The sequence below is a fragment of the Myxine glutinosa genome, chromosome 6 (genome assembly GCF_964187855.1).
Source record: "Myxine glutinosa chromosome 6, kmMyxGlut1.1, whole genome shotgun sequence".
Taxonomy (NCBI): Eukaryota; Metazoa; Chordata; class Myxini; order Myxiniformes; family Myxinidae; genus Myxine; species Myxine glutinosa.
This window is the reverse complement of record NC_136266.1, coordinates 180,406,640-180,422,199: the sequence shown is the minus strand read 5'-3', so window position 1 is coordinate 180,422,199 and position 15,560 is coordinate 180,406,640. Positions and strand designations below refer to the sequence as shown.

Here is a 15,560-nt window from a genome sequence, read left to right as displayed (position 1 = left end):
TTGCTTCTGGCATGCACATTGCACAACAAATCATCTCGAGGCAACTTTCTGGGATTGGACTCAGTGACATCAGAATAGGCTCTAGTCCTGAATCACCACGTTTCCATCGCATTTCCACAGGTGCAGGAAGGTCAGGTATGGCACAATGAGCATTTCTCCATACCATGGCTTGATAGTGTACTCGCATCAAATGGAAATGAAAAGCATCACTTGTCGGTGACATTGCTTCTGATTTACCAGTCTTGGAGAACAACATATGTCATATTGAATCAACAGAGGTTGTTCTGTGCACATTATATATTCTACAGACAAACGCTTCTGCAGATTTGATTGTCTCCTCTGTGCCCAAGTTCTTCAGCAGTTTATTCAAAACTACAAAAAACCCTCAAAATTCGTCTTGGGAACCGGGTTAGTCTAATTCAGCATGCCCTAATTATGTTAAAAAGTGAGGTTCCCACCTTTTACCCAAAAATTCACCTAGAAGCTTATACATGGCCTTTTTCCATAAATCCGTCTAGTCTATAATGGTGAAGCCACTAAACGACGAATGCATGCAGTACCTTATGTCCAAAACAAAAAGGTAAGTTATCTTGGTGCTGGTACGTCCTCTTGTAATATTGATAGTTATCGGTATACCAGCTTAACCAGTGCAGCAATTCTGCAAAACGGTTTGTGGTTGATTGAGCCTTTTGATTAAAAGTTTTCAGCACTCTTCATACCCTCGAGCTGATTTATAGGAACGGGGATCCTATTTGTTATTTCTTTTTATATTTACATTTAAAATGACATTAATGGAGTTCATCGTAATATAGCATCTGCTCAGACTCAGTTTTCAAATATTGATTCCTTCTTCTTCATCCCGCACCTGTTTGATCACTTGTAAATTATTCTTTGCAGTCTCCTGTGTGTCTCGCTATGATGTGTCTTACATACCACGATCGAATCCACAGCCCTGCTGCTCCCTTCCTTGCTCTTTTGTAACCTCATAATGACAATATATACAACCTCTCACCTCAATATGCTTTCACATGGCTCCCACTTTGAATTACACTCACATTCCCTTGCTTCTGTGACCTTTCCACCAATTGGATTTCCTTACTCTTAACCCCCACAAGTCTTCTGAACCGACCGATATTCTTGTTGCATTCCAATTAGTCAGCACTGTCCCCTGATCTGACTCCCTTTTTGCCTATAATCTCACATTTCCTCTCATTGTTTACCCTCCCTCTCTTTACCGATGTTACCTTACCCACAATCCCACCGTGACTAGGCCGTAGTCGGCGCAGGGATGGTTGCCGAGATCCACGTACCTTCCCCTTGGTGGAATCTCGACCCTGCCCCTGTGTGCATCCAGCTACCCGTCCGGTGGGAAAATGGTCAGATTGCGTGCTGCCTCCGGCCTCTCGGGCCGCACCGCCTCTCACGTCGTGGGTTGCACCGGCCCAGGAATGCGGGCCTGGTGTGGCCTACAGGGCGCTGTCTTGTCTGGATCAAGAAGGACGGCTGCTGGACCCCACATTTTGTGGGAATGCTGGTATGAGCAATGCAAATAGGAATTGGGAAACTGAACGTGTGATGCAAAGGGAGACGAACAGGTCAGAAGAGCAGGAGATGAGATTGCCGAAGGACTAGATGTGTAGATGTTTTGAGTCGATAGGGACTCCGTGCTTGACGCAGATCAGGGATGTTAAGAAGAGGGAGACGAGGAACGTGAAGCCATGAGATGTAAAGAAGATGTGTTTCGACAAGCAGAAAAAGTTTGCAGTGAAGGAAACCTGATGGAGGTGTGTTAGATAATATGTAACATTCACATGTCATAGTAAATGGTGAGATGTCTGGAAATGCGAAGATTGAATTCGGGTTTGTGTGGCCATAAAAACGTCAGCATGACCAACACAACTTTTGGGGATAGCAAGAGATTTCCTCGAGATTGTTTGAGTAAGAGATCCGGTAATGAACGCTGACTTTGTAGATATTATTACTTGACCTTTTCCATCATGGAGGATGATGGGTTTTCCTGCTTGGCCTTCCACCATTGAGCAACGACTTCATCATGCTGGGATCCCAGGTCAAAACCCCATAAACAGGGCTGTGTTTGTTTGTCTGTCTCTTATAATGACCTTATAAGAATGCTGTTGCGAGAAATCTCAAACTTTGGGGGCCCTGACATACTCGGCCTTTGTGAAGGAAGTATCCGATGTACCCAGAAAAGTACGTTCCCAAGGTATTTTGTGACGATCACAAAAGTCAAGGACTCTTCAGCTTGATGTCCCAGCACGTATTATCTTTATTTCCGTTTCCTCTCACTGGGAATGGACTCATGACCATACTTTATATTACAGCCAAGAAAAAAAATGAAAACACAATGGGATATTTGATTTAAAATTATTTTAAAAAATATACTTAAGTTAGGGAAACACATTAAAGACACAATCTTTTTGCTTCTCTCTCTCTCTCTCTCTCTCTTCCTCTCTCCCTCTTCTCCCCCTGTCCCTCGCTCGCCCTTGCCCTCTCTCATCCTCCCCTCTCTGCCCCTCTTCCTCTCTCCTCCCCTCCCTCTCTCCACCTCTCTCCCACTCTCCCTCACTCCCCCTGTCCCCCTTTCTCCCTTGTCCCCTCTCATCTCCCCCCCTCCCTCCCTTCCTCTCTCCCACTCTCCCTCTCTCCCCTTGTCCCCTGCTCTCCCTTGCCCTCTCTCCCCCTGTGCCCCGTTCTCCCTCTCTCTCATCCTCCCCTCTCTCCCCCTCTCCGTCTCTCCTCCTCTCCCTCTCTCACTCTCTCCCCCTCTCTCCCACTCTCCCTCACTCCCCCTGTCCCCCGTTCTCCCTTGTCCTCTCTCATCTCCCCCCCCCTCCCTCCCTTCCTCTCTCCCTCTCTCCCCTTGTCCCCTGCTCTCCCTTGCCCTCTCTCATCCTTCTCTCTTTCCCCTCTCCCTCATTCCCCCTCTCACTCTCTCTCCCCCTCCTCCTCTCTCCCCCTTTTCCTCTCTTCCTCTCCCTATATACCTCTCCCAACCCAACTATAAACTGCCATCCTGGTGTTTCACAGGCAGGGTGATTCATCAGTGTGTGCGTCATCCCTCCAATGAACGTTAAACCAGGAGACCCGTCTGCTGACATTAGTTGGTGGACATTAAAGATTCCACGGTGTTCTTCGTGAAGAGTAGGCGAGCCATTGCCGGCACCATTAACAAATTCCAAATTCCTTTTCGAACTTTAGTTGAACGTCAGGCTTGGCCAGCTGGTTCGTGAAAGCCATGCGCCAAGCTTTCCCCAGCCAACCCCATAGGAAGGAATGTGGGAGTAATGATAATAATTATTATTGATAATCATAATAATTGCTTCATCCTGTGTGCTGAAGTGGTGTTTGTGTTTATGTGTGTGTGTGTTGTTAGGCTACCAGGAAGAAGCTTGTCTCGTCCCTTGCCCTTCTGACTGTCACCTCACCACGTGGTCACCATGGTCGGCATGCAGTGTGGCCTGTGGTCCAGGTGTTCACCGTCGTTCTCGTTGGCCCCGTGAGCGACCTTACAATGGTGGGAGACCGTGTCCACCAATGAACAGCGAAGGAAAGGTTTGTTAAGTTAAAAGGACATTTAAGGATGTGAAAGATAAGGAAGTTAAAAGATCATGTTAATGGGATGTGGATTAAACAGTAATTAAGGGTCAAATGGCCTGTTGCTCTGACTTTTCCAGTTCCTCTACTTAATATTCCTCACACTATATTGAGCTAATGGCAAAAGTGGGATTATTCTACATAGAAGGTAAGTAAATCACAAAAGTTAATGAGGTGTGGATAAAACACAGGCATGAAGAACTAAATGGCCTCCTGTGTGAAGGTCTCGGCTTCCATTTCCTGGTTAAACATCATGAGACAAGTGCTTATTTGGGAAATACTAAAAGGACAACTCAAGATAATTTACCAAAATGTTACTTTGCAGCATTCCTTGAGTTATAACATTTCAGGGAACTTCTACACACACTCCCTATGGGAGCAGCAGGAAGGGTCATGTTGTATCCTCTCTGGAGTATATACAGACTTGGCATTTAATATGGGATTTTTTTTTTTCTTGACTTGGGTTTACTTTCTTAACTCAGTATATCAATCTGGTGAGTTTCTTTTGCACTTTGGTGATTTATTTGTTAAAAGAACCTCGTCACTGATTGTCTGTCGCAGCAAGAAGTCAACAACAGGATTATATCACAGGTGGCGTGGCAAAATGTACGGACAGGTGCATTTGATGATTGGCTTCACAATCGGGTATACAAGGGTTGTTGCGTTCTGTATTAGTGGAAAACAACTGCTGCACGTCTCCAAAAGTTATTGCCGCTTCCTCTAGAGATGGTCCGTCAACTCGACAATGCTGTTTGTCATGGAGTGGTGGCTTTACGAAATTATGGCATGAAACAGCATTCTATTGCTCGGCAGTATGGCATCACTCAAGGTCAGGTGTCAAAGATCCTGAAACGAAATGCTCAGAGGGGTGTCCCTACTCCAATCCCGAGGCCAGGACTTCCCCGCAGAACCACAAGGAGGGATGATCGCCAGCTGCACCGGTTAGTCCGCAATGGCCGTACCAAGTCAGCTAATCGGCTTAGGGCTGAGTGGCAGCAACTGACAAATGTGCCTGTATCCAGAAGGCTAGTCAACGAACGACTGGTTCAAGCAGGCTATCGTGCAAGGCGTCCCCTGAGAAAGCCACACCTGACCAGACAACACCGCCAGCGCCGATTGCAGTGGGCCAGAGAGCACCTTCAATGGCAGCCAGGACACTGGAATCACGTGATCTTCAGTGACGAGTCTAGATTTCTGGTCTATCGTCAAGATGGCCGCGTCCGAGTGCGCAGACAAGTGCATGAAGCCTTCAACAAAGATTGTATAGTGCCAAGAGTCCAAGCTGGAGGTGGTGGGGTGACCGTTTAGGCTGCTTTTCATGCAGGGGGCAAAACTGACCTGGTTGTTCTGAATGGAAACCTGAACCAGTTCAAGTACAGGGCCATTCTGGAAGAAACATTGCTTCCATTTGCTTGTGCAGCCTTTCGAGGAAACTTTGTCTTCCAAGATGACAATGCACGGCCTCATCGTGCTCGCATGATCCAACACTTTCATGCTGACCGTGGTGTCGAGCATATGGAGTGGCCTGCCATGTCCCCGGATATGAATCCAATGGAGAACTTGTGGGCAGAATTAACGCGTCAAATCGACCACTTGGTCCAGCAGCCGACCTCTGTGCGTGACTTGCAGCAGGCTATTGTCACTGCATGGCAAGCGATTCCTGTCCAAACCTTGGCAAATCTCGTGAACAGCATGCCTCAACATGTACGTGCTCTCCTGAATGCTCGTGGGGGTTACACGAAGTACTGAACTGTAATTTTACTGTCCGTAATCCCAGTCGTAATTTAACTTTTGTTTTTGTTAAAAAAAATTTGTCTAATGTGCAAAATAAAGAGATACTTCTGGAAAACGTACAGAAGTTTAACACAGTGCTGTCCATGAATTGAGTTCGATATCAGTTTACATCACTTTCAAGGATCAATTTATTTGGTTCGAAATGTCAAATGTGGTTCTTGTTTCTTTTAAAGGTCACATTAACAAAATCTAGAATAATTTCAACATAATTCCAATGAACTTTTGGTTCTAAGACATCTTGATAAGTAAGTTCACCCCCACAAAAAAAATATTCCATATTAAATGCCAAGTCTGTAGATTATAGTAGATCTAGGCTTGGGTCTGTTTGTCTGTGGTGGACGCCATTAAAGCATAGAATGCCTCAATGATGTCGGGAGGGATTCCTCCAAATTTATTTTAGTTTGGTGTTAAACAGCAGTAACAACTGTTTAAAAAGGTAATCATACGTGTTTGTGGTTTATAATATTTTTTACTTCCGCTGGGGTTGCCCCACGAAACGGCATGATAAGCTATTTATGCACGTTAACATGGTGTTTAGCGCATAATGAAAACCCTTAGGGAGAGCGGATATTATTAGTATTGATAGAGTTTTGTAATAACATTAATATTATGCTATTATCATCTGCGTTGTTATTACTTTTGTTATTAAAAGTGTCATTGGAAAAATGCCACGATTAGCTATCTTAACACAGTTTTTTATATGGAGTGGCCTGCCATGTCCCCGGATATGAATCCAATGGAGAACTTGTGGGCAGAATTAACGCGTCAAATCGACCACTTGGTCCAGCTTATCTTAACACAGCTATTTTAAACAGTTATACACCTTAACACGGATTTCGCCAAAGGTGGAAAACCCCCTTTGGGTGGGGGAAATTAAGTCACGACAACTTCCATCATGTGACCATTAGTCCTCCTGTCAAATTTGGTTGATATTTCATAAGTAACGACCAAATGTATCGACACAAATGTATCGATAGTCAGACAGACAGACACACACCAAATTGCGCATTTTAGTATGATTGCCCTCTTATAATAATTTTATCAAGTTATTGTGACCTTCCAATAATTTTGAAAGATGTTAATCACACAGGTGCTGTACAGTGTACACATACAGCATTATTATTTTATTATTATTACTCGTGTGACTCGGCGCGCTCCGCGCGCCTCACCCACACGTCGTTTCAGAGGGGTAGGCATCTTTGACCATTTCGGTGTCTTTTGGGTCTTCATGTTGTTTTGGGTCTTCAGGGTCTTTTGGATCCTCTGGGCCTTTAAGTGTATTTTGGGTCTTTGAGGTGTTTTGGGTCTTCAGGGTCTTTTGGGTCTTTTGGGTCTTTGGTGTCTTCAGAGGCTTTTGGGTCTTAAGGGTCTTCGGTGTCTTTTGGGTCTTCGGGGTCTTCAGGGGCTTTTGGGTCTTAAGGGTCTTTTGGTTCTTCTTGGTCTTTAAGGGTCTTTGGATCTTTTTGGGTTTTTGGGTTTTTGGGTATTCAGGGTCTTTTTGAGCCTCAGGGCCTTGAAGGGCATTTTGGGTCTTTGCGGTGTTTTGGGTCTTTCTGGTCTTTGGGGTCTTCAGGGTATTTTGGGTCTTCAGGGGTCTTGGTGGTCTGAAGGTATTGGGGGAATTAACGGGTCGTCAAAGGTCTGAGGGGTCTCAGCAGTCCGAACACAATTAAAAGGGTTAATTAAGAGGGTGGTAATTTATTTTGAAGAAGAAGAGGACGTTTTCGTCGCATATAAACATAGCGACATACATAACCATGTACGTTTGCTGTATTATAATAAGATTATTCGGTTTCATTTTCCATTCACTGTTATCATTTCAGTAGAAACGTTACTAAGCATTTGTTATCTATCTATAATTCCAGTAATCTCTGTCTGTCTGTCTGTACGTTTGTCTGTGACCGCTGTTTCTCGACAACCACGGGTCCGATATACTTTTAACTTGCCAGGTATATTGCTGGGGACCCGAGGATGTGCCTTTTCAAGGTTTCATATTAATCGGACAATTACTTACCGAGCTATGTCCAAAAAACGATTCAACCAATCAGAGAGCAGCGAACGATCGCGTGTGCCGAACGTGGCGGACACACTCTGCCTCGGATGGCACATTTGAGAGCGTATTCATTTATTTCACGTTTGCAAACTATGTTGCCGTTAAACTATGTTTTAATAAAGTTTTACAACTAATAAAAACGAATTTGCGATTCATTCGCTTTCCTGCGCGTTTGTGCACGCGATGGCGATTGCTTTACCAAACTCCGGAAGCCGTTCGCTTTGGACCAAACCATTGCATGTAAATAGAGGGGGGGGATTGTCACCACTCGCAAGCCGTTCGCTTTGGACCAAACCATTTCATGTAAATAGAGGGGGGGGATATAATTTTAGATATAGATATAGTACGGGCATGCCCTAGGGCACACGTACGTCTGTACGTTTGTTTGTTTGTCTGTGACCGCTGTTTCTCGACAACTACCGGTCCGATATACTTTTAACTTGCCAGGTATATTGCTGGGGACCCGAGGATGTGCCTTTTCAAGGTTTCATATTAATCGGACAATTACTTACCGAGCTATGTCCAAAAAACGATTCAACCAATCAGAGAGCAGCGAACGATCGCGTGTGCCGAACGTGGAGGACACACTCTGCCTCGGATGGCACATTTGAGAGCGTATTCATTTATTTCACGTTTGCAAACTATGTTGGCGTTAAACTATGTTTTAATAAAGTTTTAAAACTAATAAAAACGAATTTGCGATTCATTCGCTTTCCTGCGCGTTTGTGCACGCGATGGCGATTGCTTTACCAAACTCCGGAAGCCGTTCGCTTTGGACCAAACCATTGCATGTAAATAGAGGGGGGGGGTTCTGTGGTCGTTGCGAATGGACCAAACCATTCATGTAAATAGAGGGGGGGGATTGTCACTGTACTCGCAAGCCGTTCGCCGTTCGCTTTGGCGTTGCGAATGAACCAAACCATTTCATGTAAATAGAGGGGGGGGATATAATTTTAGATAGATATATAGTACGGGCATATATATAGTACGGGCATGCCCTAGGGCATTGCCCGTACTATATCTATATCTAAAATTATATCCCCCCCCTCTATTTACATGAAATGGTTTGGTCCAAAGCGAACGGCTTGCGAGTACGGTGACAATCCCCCCCCTCTATTTACATGCAATGGTTTGGTCCAAAGCGAACGGCTTCCGGAGTTTGGTAAAGAAATCGCCATCGCGTGCACAAACGCGCAGGAAAGCGAATGAATCGCAAATTCGGTTTTATTAGTTTTAAAACATAGTTTAACGCCAACATAGTTTGCAAACGTGAAATAAATGAATACGCTCTCAAATGTGCCATCCGAGGCAGAGTGTGTTCGCCACGTTCGGCACACGCGATCGTTCGCTGCTCTCTGATTGGTTGAATCGTTTTTTGGACATAGCTCGGTAAGTAATTGTCCGATTAATATGAAACCTTGAAAAGGCACATCCTCGGGTCCCCAGCAATATACCTGGCAAGTTAAAAGTATATCGGACCCGTGGTTGTCGAGAAACAGCGGTCACAGACAAACAAACAAACGTACAGACGTACAGACAGACAGACAGAGATTACTGGAATTATAGATAGATAGCGACATACATAACCATGTACGTTTGCTGTATTATAATAAGATTATTCGGTTTCATTTTCCATTCACTGTTATCATTTCAGTAGAAACGTTACTAAGCATTTGTTATCTATCTATAATTCCAGTAATCTCTGTCTGTACGTTTGTACGTTTGTCTGTGACCGCTGTTTCTCGACAACCACGGGTCCGATATACTTTTAACTTGCCAGGTATATTGCTGGGGACCCGAGGATGTGCCTTTTCAAGGTTTCATATTAATCGGACAATTACTTACCGAGCTATGTCCAAAAAACGATTCAACCAATCAGAGAGCAGCGAACGATCGCGTGTGCCGAACGTGGCGGGCACACTCTGCCTCGGATGGCACATTTGAGAGCGTATTCATTTATTTCACGTTTGCAAACTATGTTGGCGTTAAACTATGTTTTAAAACTAATAATAAAACTAATAAAAACGAATTTGCGATTCATTCGCTTTCCTGCGCGTTTGTGCACGCGATGGCGATTTCTTTACCAAACTCCGGAAGCCGTTCGCTTTGGACCAAACCATTTCATGTAAATAGAGGGGGGGGATTGTCACCACTCGCAAGCCGTTCGCTTTGGACCAAACCATTTCATGTAAATAGAGGGGGGGGGGATATAATTTTAGATATATATATAGTACGGGCATGCCCTAGTGCTAATAAATCCAGTAGAAATTGATCACAATAGGTTTAGTTGACCTGCTTGATGCTCCTTGCTAAGCACGAGTGTTTTGATTCTAGGAGCCCAGGTTCAAATCCCATTACACTATGTTGATCAGTCGCTTGTCCTGCATGATGTACCTGGTATATGTAAAGTCTCTCAAATGAGCCTTAGTCAAGATATAAAACAAAGTCCTTTTTAATCCTTATGTACAAGGAGCCTCATTAATATCAATGGAACTTCTTCTTTGTTCTACCCTACTTGCTTATGAAAATCGATGGAAGTATCTTCCCATATTATATAATAATTCAATTGTCATACATTACTGTATATGGACTGTCTTTCTTCTTGAGAGCAATTACTCTAATTGTAATTCCCACTCACCAATTGATAAGGGAAATAGATGGACACTTTTCGGGTGAATGTTTTCCGAGGGCACGTGGTTTTGTGGATATTATTTGAGGATGCAGAAGATCGTGAATACATGTGCGAGGTTATGGGAGATTGTCAATATCATCCAAGTGTAAGTGCATTAAATTGGAAATATGATGTGAAATCACCCGAGATTGTGAATAACATTTGAGGGTAGAAAATATTTTGTGAATATCATTTGAATGCACATGAGATTGTGAATACGTTATCATAGTTATCATCCCGAGATTATCACAACATAGTTATAACATAGTTATCATCCCGAGGTACAGGAGATGACAGGATGGCCTAGACGTACGCACACTCACTGCTGTGCTATCTAGTGTGGTTTCGAATCTTGGCCCAGCAAGTCAAATATTAAAAAAATTTTTTTGCCCAGTCAAATAAATTTTTCTTTTCTTTTCTTTTATTTAAAAACTTTATTAAATTTTTTTTTTTTTCTGGTTCTTTCTGATGACTCCAATGCCGTGTTTGGTTTTCCATTTCATTACAAAATAATTAACTCGAACGCCACTCGGTAGAGCGCATACTCCCGCCGTGGGTTTAGTTGGAATAATACGTTTTGTTTAACGTCCCCTCTCCCCAAAACAATAAATGAAAAAGAAAGTAGGCCCGAACTGTCAGATAATTTATTTTAATATATCTCGGAATTAGAGGAGAAAAACATCATTTAAGAATAAGAATAAAAGCTTTAATGCAGTAAAACAGAAAAAATCTTTCTCAAAAAAATTTCCCAAAACAATTCCTGGATCCGGAATAATATCCTGAGCTTCACCAAAAACTAATGAATTCTTCCTTATCCCAAGGGAAATCATCCCACCAACTTTCATCCAAATTCGTTCAGAACTTTTCCAGATATCTTGTTCACAAACACACAAACACACGAACATACGAACACACACACACACGGACGGACACGATCGAATGCGTTACTCCCTGGCGGGAGTAATAAACCTGAAGATCACAGAGCCTGAACCAGAATTATTTATTTGGTCTGGGAAGCCCATGCGAGGTTTCTTCTTCTTCAGCCTCTCACAACCCTGGGTGAATATGCGATCTTAAACAAAAAAGTTGGAATTTTGTCAAATCTGTTTTATTCGTTTGTTAATATACCTCAGGCATTGACAAATCTGGAACTAAGTCTTTATAAGTTCATCAAATACCGACACCGCGAATGACATTCGCTGAGCTAAATGTTGATATCTCTTCTGAGGTAAAAAAAAAACAAAAAAAAAAACAGTTTTAAAGCATTATACGTATCAAACGATACATTTTATGAAACGGGGAAACCTAATACACACTTTGGTGGTTTTAAAATGACAGAATATGTCTTTATTAGAAAAAAAAATGAACATTGAAGACGACGCTGCTAAAAAAAATACACCGCACTAACGCATAACCACGAGTTTAAACTACATTTACAACAAATATGAAAACTATTTTCATATCACAATGTTAAATATAGAATATATAGAAGATAATGTAAAAAAAAAAAATGAGCACTATCTTCCAATGGTAAAAAAATCCTTCAAAAAATTCCTGGATCGGGAATAATATCCTGAGCTTCACCAAAAACGAATCAATTCTTCCTTATCCCAAGGGCAATCATCCCACCAACTTTCATCCAAATCCGTTCAGAACTTTTCCAGATATCTTGTTCACAAACACACAAACACACACACACACACACACACACACAGACACGCGTGAATGCATTATCCCTGGCGGGAGTAACAAGGAAAATCTGAAATGTTTATGAAAAATGAAATCTGTCCTGTTGATATTTCTCTCTTTCAATTTTGTTCCCTTATGTTGTGCTCTTGCTCTTCCACGAGTCTCGATCATGTAAACACAAAATTAAAAATTAAAATAAATAGATACGGATATCAGAATGAGAAGAGCGAAGTGACCGGGCATGTGTGGAGCAGCAGAGTTGGGTTGGAACAGAAATTCTGATTTATTGGCCTACTTGATGAATACCTGGTTGCTTATTGTTATGCATCACACCTTCACAAGCACGTGTAAGCATTTGCAAAAATGATGTAATTATGATATCGAAAGGTGTGTGAGGAAGACTTGGAGGAGTGATTGTATGAGCATGATATATGAATGTATTTGCTGAGGATGTAGATGGTATATAATGCATGGACCAAGAGAGAGAAGGTGAACATAAAAGTCGTTAATCTTCATGTTATGAACAATAATGTCAATTTCTCTATAAATACCAAATGTAGAGTTATGAAGGGACTCGGTGATAAAACAAATCTTTGGAAAGTAATGGTGTTTGCAATAATGGCAAATAATAATTTTAACGTCCCTGTGATGCCACTAGCAAAGATCGTTGTAAACAAATTTCACAAATATCTGGGCCAAATCCAACCAGACAGAGAAGTTGTTACAGCCTTTGGCCAATTAGATGGTCTGTTGTCCACCATATTTGTGCTGTCTGACTAACGGTAGCCCCAGAGGACTCATATTCAGATGTCTGTAGGGAGCTGTATGTGTATTGGGTGTGTGTCTGTGTTAGGTGAAACCATGTGAGAAGAGGGTGATGTGTATGTAATGTGAAACCATCTTACTAGAATTCACCTAATGTCCATCCATCTGTCTGTCTGTCCGTCCATTTCCAGGTACCGCAAAAACGGCTGTACCGATCGCAACGAAATTTTGGGTGGGTAATCCTGGGACCCCCTGGAGTAAAATAGGCTATTTTGTTTTCCCAAATTCAGCTTTGTGCTCCAGCATTTTCAGGTTTGGACTCCCACCTAACGTTATTGTCCCGGGTACCGCAAAAACGGTGCACCGATCGCAACGATACACCTCCATGCCCGTGGGATTTCCACGGGTGACCCCACTAGTGTCTGTAATGTGAAAGTTCATACATGTGATGTGAAGTCTGATAGTGGTGTGAAGCTGTTGGATTTTCAGTGGGAAAACGTTGAGGGTTTGATAAGTGATTTTGGAGCTTTACATTGGGTAAAGTTAATGAGTGGGCGGTCTGCATCAGATAGGTGGGCAACCGTGAAGGAGCAAATGCGTAGGGTCCAAAGTAGGTATATTCCATTGAGGTGTAAAGGTAAGGGGAGAAGATACCAGATTGGTTGAGCAGGGAGTATGTAGTGTAATTAAAGATAAGCAGTCGGCATTCATTAAATACAAAGCTAGATGGTATTCATCGAATACTTACCCCACCCAGTCAAATTGGTGCAAGCCAACTCTTCTGCTGTTTTTTATGTGTTTTTTTTCTTCTTCGATCCCATATGGCTGCCATAACCGCATATGGCAATGTGTTGATATTGATACCATTACAGGTTTATTTTGTGATTTCATCTCACTAACTAATAGGGTTACACTAACTTATGATCCATTGTTAAAATTTTTACTGATTGTTCCGTAGTGTAGCTAAACATTTGACTTTAATCCAGTTTTATTTACGTTATGGTTTTGAGCCGGTAATATGCTGTTAATTTTTACATTTGGTGATAACGGTCTGAGTTCACGAGAGCGATGTGATATGTGTCTTGATCGGCTGTCCAGCTTTGCCCACCCCACCTTTGAGTGCATAAGGGGGTTTTGAGATCATTTTATCACTCTTGAGGAAGATTAACGGAGGCGTGTGGCTTTGTCACATGTTGTTAACCGAAACGTTGAGTCATTGTTGGTTCAATCAAAGGTTGGAGATCTTACCATGGAGTCGTTTGAATTTACTCCCAACTGCAAGTCTTTCCTTTTAATATATGCTTATATATATATTGTTACGGATTCGTCACTTCTGCCTTTAACCACCTTTAGAGGCCATTTTCCCCGCAAGCGGGGGTTGGCCTTTTTCGGGGACCGTGGTTGTTGTTGTTTTTTGGTCCCCTTTTTGAAGCAATGTTTTACGGCCGGATGCCCTTCCTGACGCCAACCCTTTTTGTCGCCTTTTTACGACAAACAGGGAATTACCAGTGAACTGGTACTCAATTTGCCGACCTCGGAAGGATGACAGGCTGAGTCAACCCCCTGGCGTTAATTCAGCGATTGACCGGGATTCGAACCCAGGATCCTAGGATCCTAAGCCCTCACCCTAGCCGCTTGCCCAACACCAGGGCTAACTCTTGCCCAACACCACTTGCCCAACTTCCGCCTTTGTTGTTATTATATACTTGTAGGATTTTTAGTTTCAGGTAATATTGTTGTTAATATTTCTATGTGAAATGGAGATGACTTTCGTAAAAGGTAAAAAGAAATGTTTGTGGAGGAAAAAGAAAAATGTGGTAAAGAAACCGGAAGAGGAGAGAGGAGGAAAATCGGTGGGGAAAAGAAACAGCCATAAGTCGCATCGAGGCTGTGAGCAGACTTCTCGATATTGGTCGGAATGAATTGAGGCTTCCCGTGAAAGGGATTGCCTGCGACATCGTCCCATATTGCGATTGCAATTAAACCTACGTCTCAGGTTTTGGTACCGAGCGTGAACTATTGTTGGCGGGAAAGCAAGCGCCTTCATTACAGGCCGATCAGCCATTTTTCCTCTCGAGGAGGCCGTCCGCCTGGTGCATCGTGTTTTGTCATTGGGATTCCCATAACGACATCATCGTGTGGATCGCCGTTGGTTTCCATATCGGCTTAATCATTGGTGGACGTGGGGCGTGGATTGCACTCACGTTTTGGGGGATCTTTACCGTGCCGCCATCTGCCAGACCTCTCACCTCGTAACTCCTCATCTGCAGCCGCGCCGATACCTGTCTGTTGTGCTTGCCGTTCTGCATGACTTTGACGTTCGCCCAGCATGGGGATTCGTGCACGGACTTTGGGATTGTTACGTTCCACTCATGTTTGGCATATTGTGAGTTTATTGCTTTGAGAGCATTGGGGGAATGATGGTTCCATCATATGTATTGTTCATGAGATGCAATTGATATTTTCATTTTACTTTCTTTAAGAGTGTTATTATTACCTCCACCACTAAAGGTGGGTGGAGGTTATCTTTTCACCCTGTCTGTTTGTCTGTCCGTTTGTTTGTGAACAAAATATCTCAAAATGTTGTGGTGGATTCGGACGAAATTTGGCAGAGAAGTAGCGTATGTGACAAGGACGAAATGATTAGATTTTCGTGAAGATCCGGATTCGGATCCGGCTACTAGAATTTTTAAGTCATTCTTCACCATTGGGAGACAGGGCCAAAAACGATACATAGCAGAATATCTCAAAAAGTTGTGGACAGATTTGGACGACATTTAGTGGACTGCTTGGGTGTGTGACAAGGAAGAATCGATTAGATTTTGGTGAAGATCTGAATATGGATTCGGATACGATAATTATTTAATTCATAAGTGATTCTTCACCATTGAGTGATATGGCCAAAAATTATATACAGCAGGATATCTCAGAAAGTTGTGGATGGATTTGGACGAAATTTGGCAGAGATGTAGC

General features: G+C 42.9%; 1 protein-coding gene across 1 annotated transcript in view; it reads left to right on the top strand.

Moving 5' to 3' along the window:
* The window catches only part of LOC137429512 (thrombospondin type-1 domain-containing protein 7A-like), a 665,061-nt gene that overhangs the window by 256,449 nt on the left and 393,052 nt on the right, over window positions 1–15,560 (top strand). Inside the window, exons 8-9 of the mRNA XM_068119458.2 lie at window positions 1,271–1,534; window positions 3,395–3,573. Of these exons, the coding sequence (XP_067975559.2) occupies window positions 1,271–1,534; window positions 3,395–3,573 (443 nt within the window). The remainder of the gene's footprint in view (window positions 1–1,270; window positions 1,535–3,394; window positions 3,574–15,560) is intronic.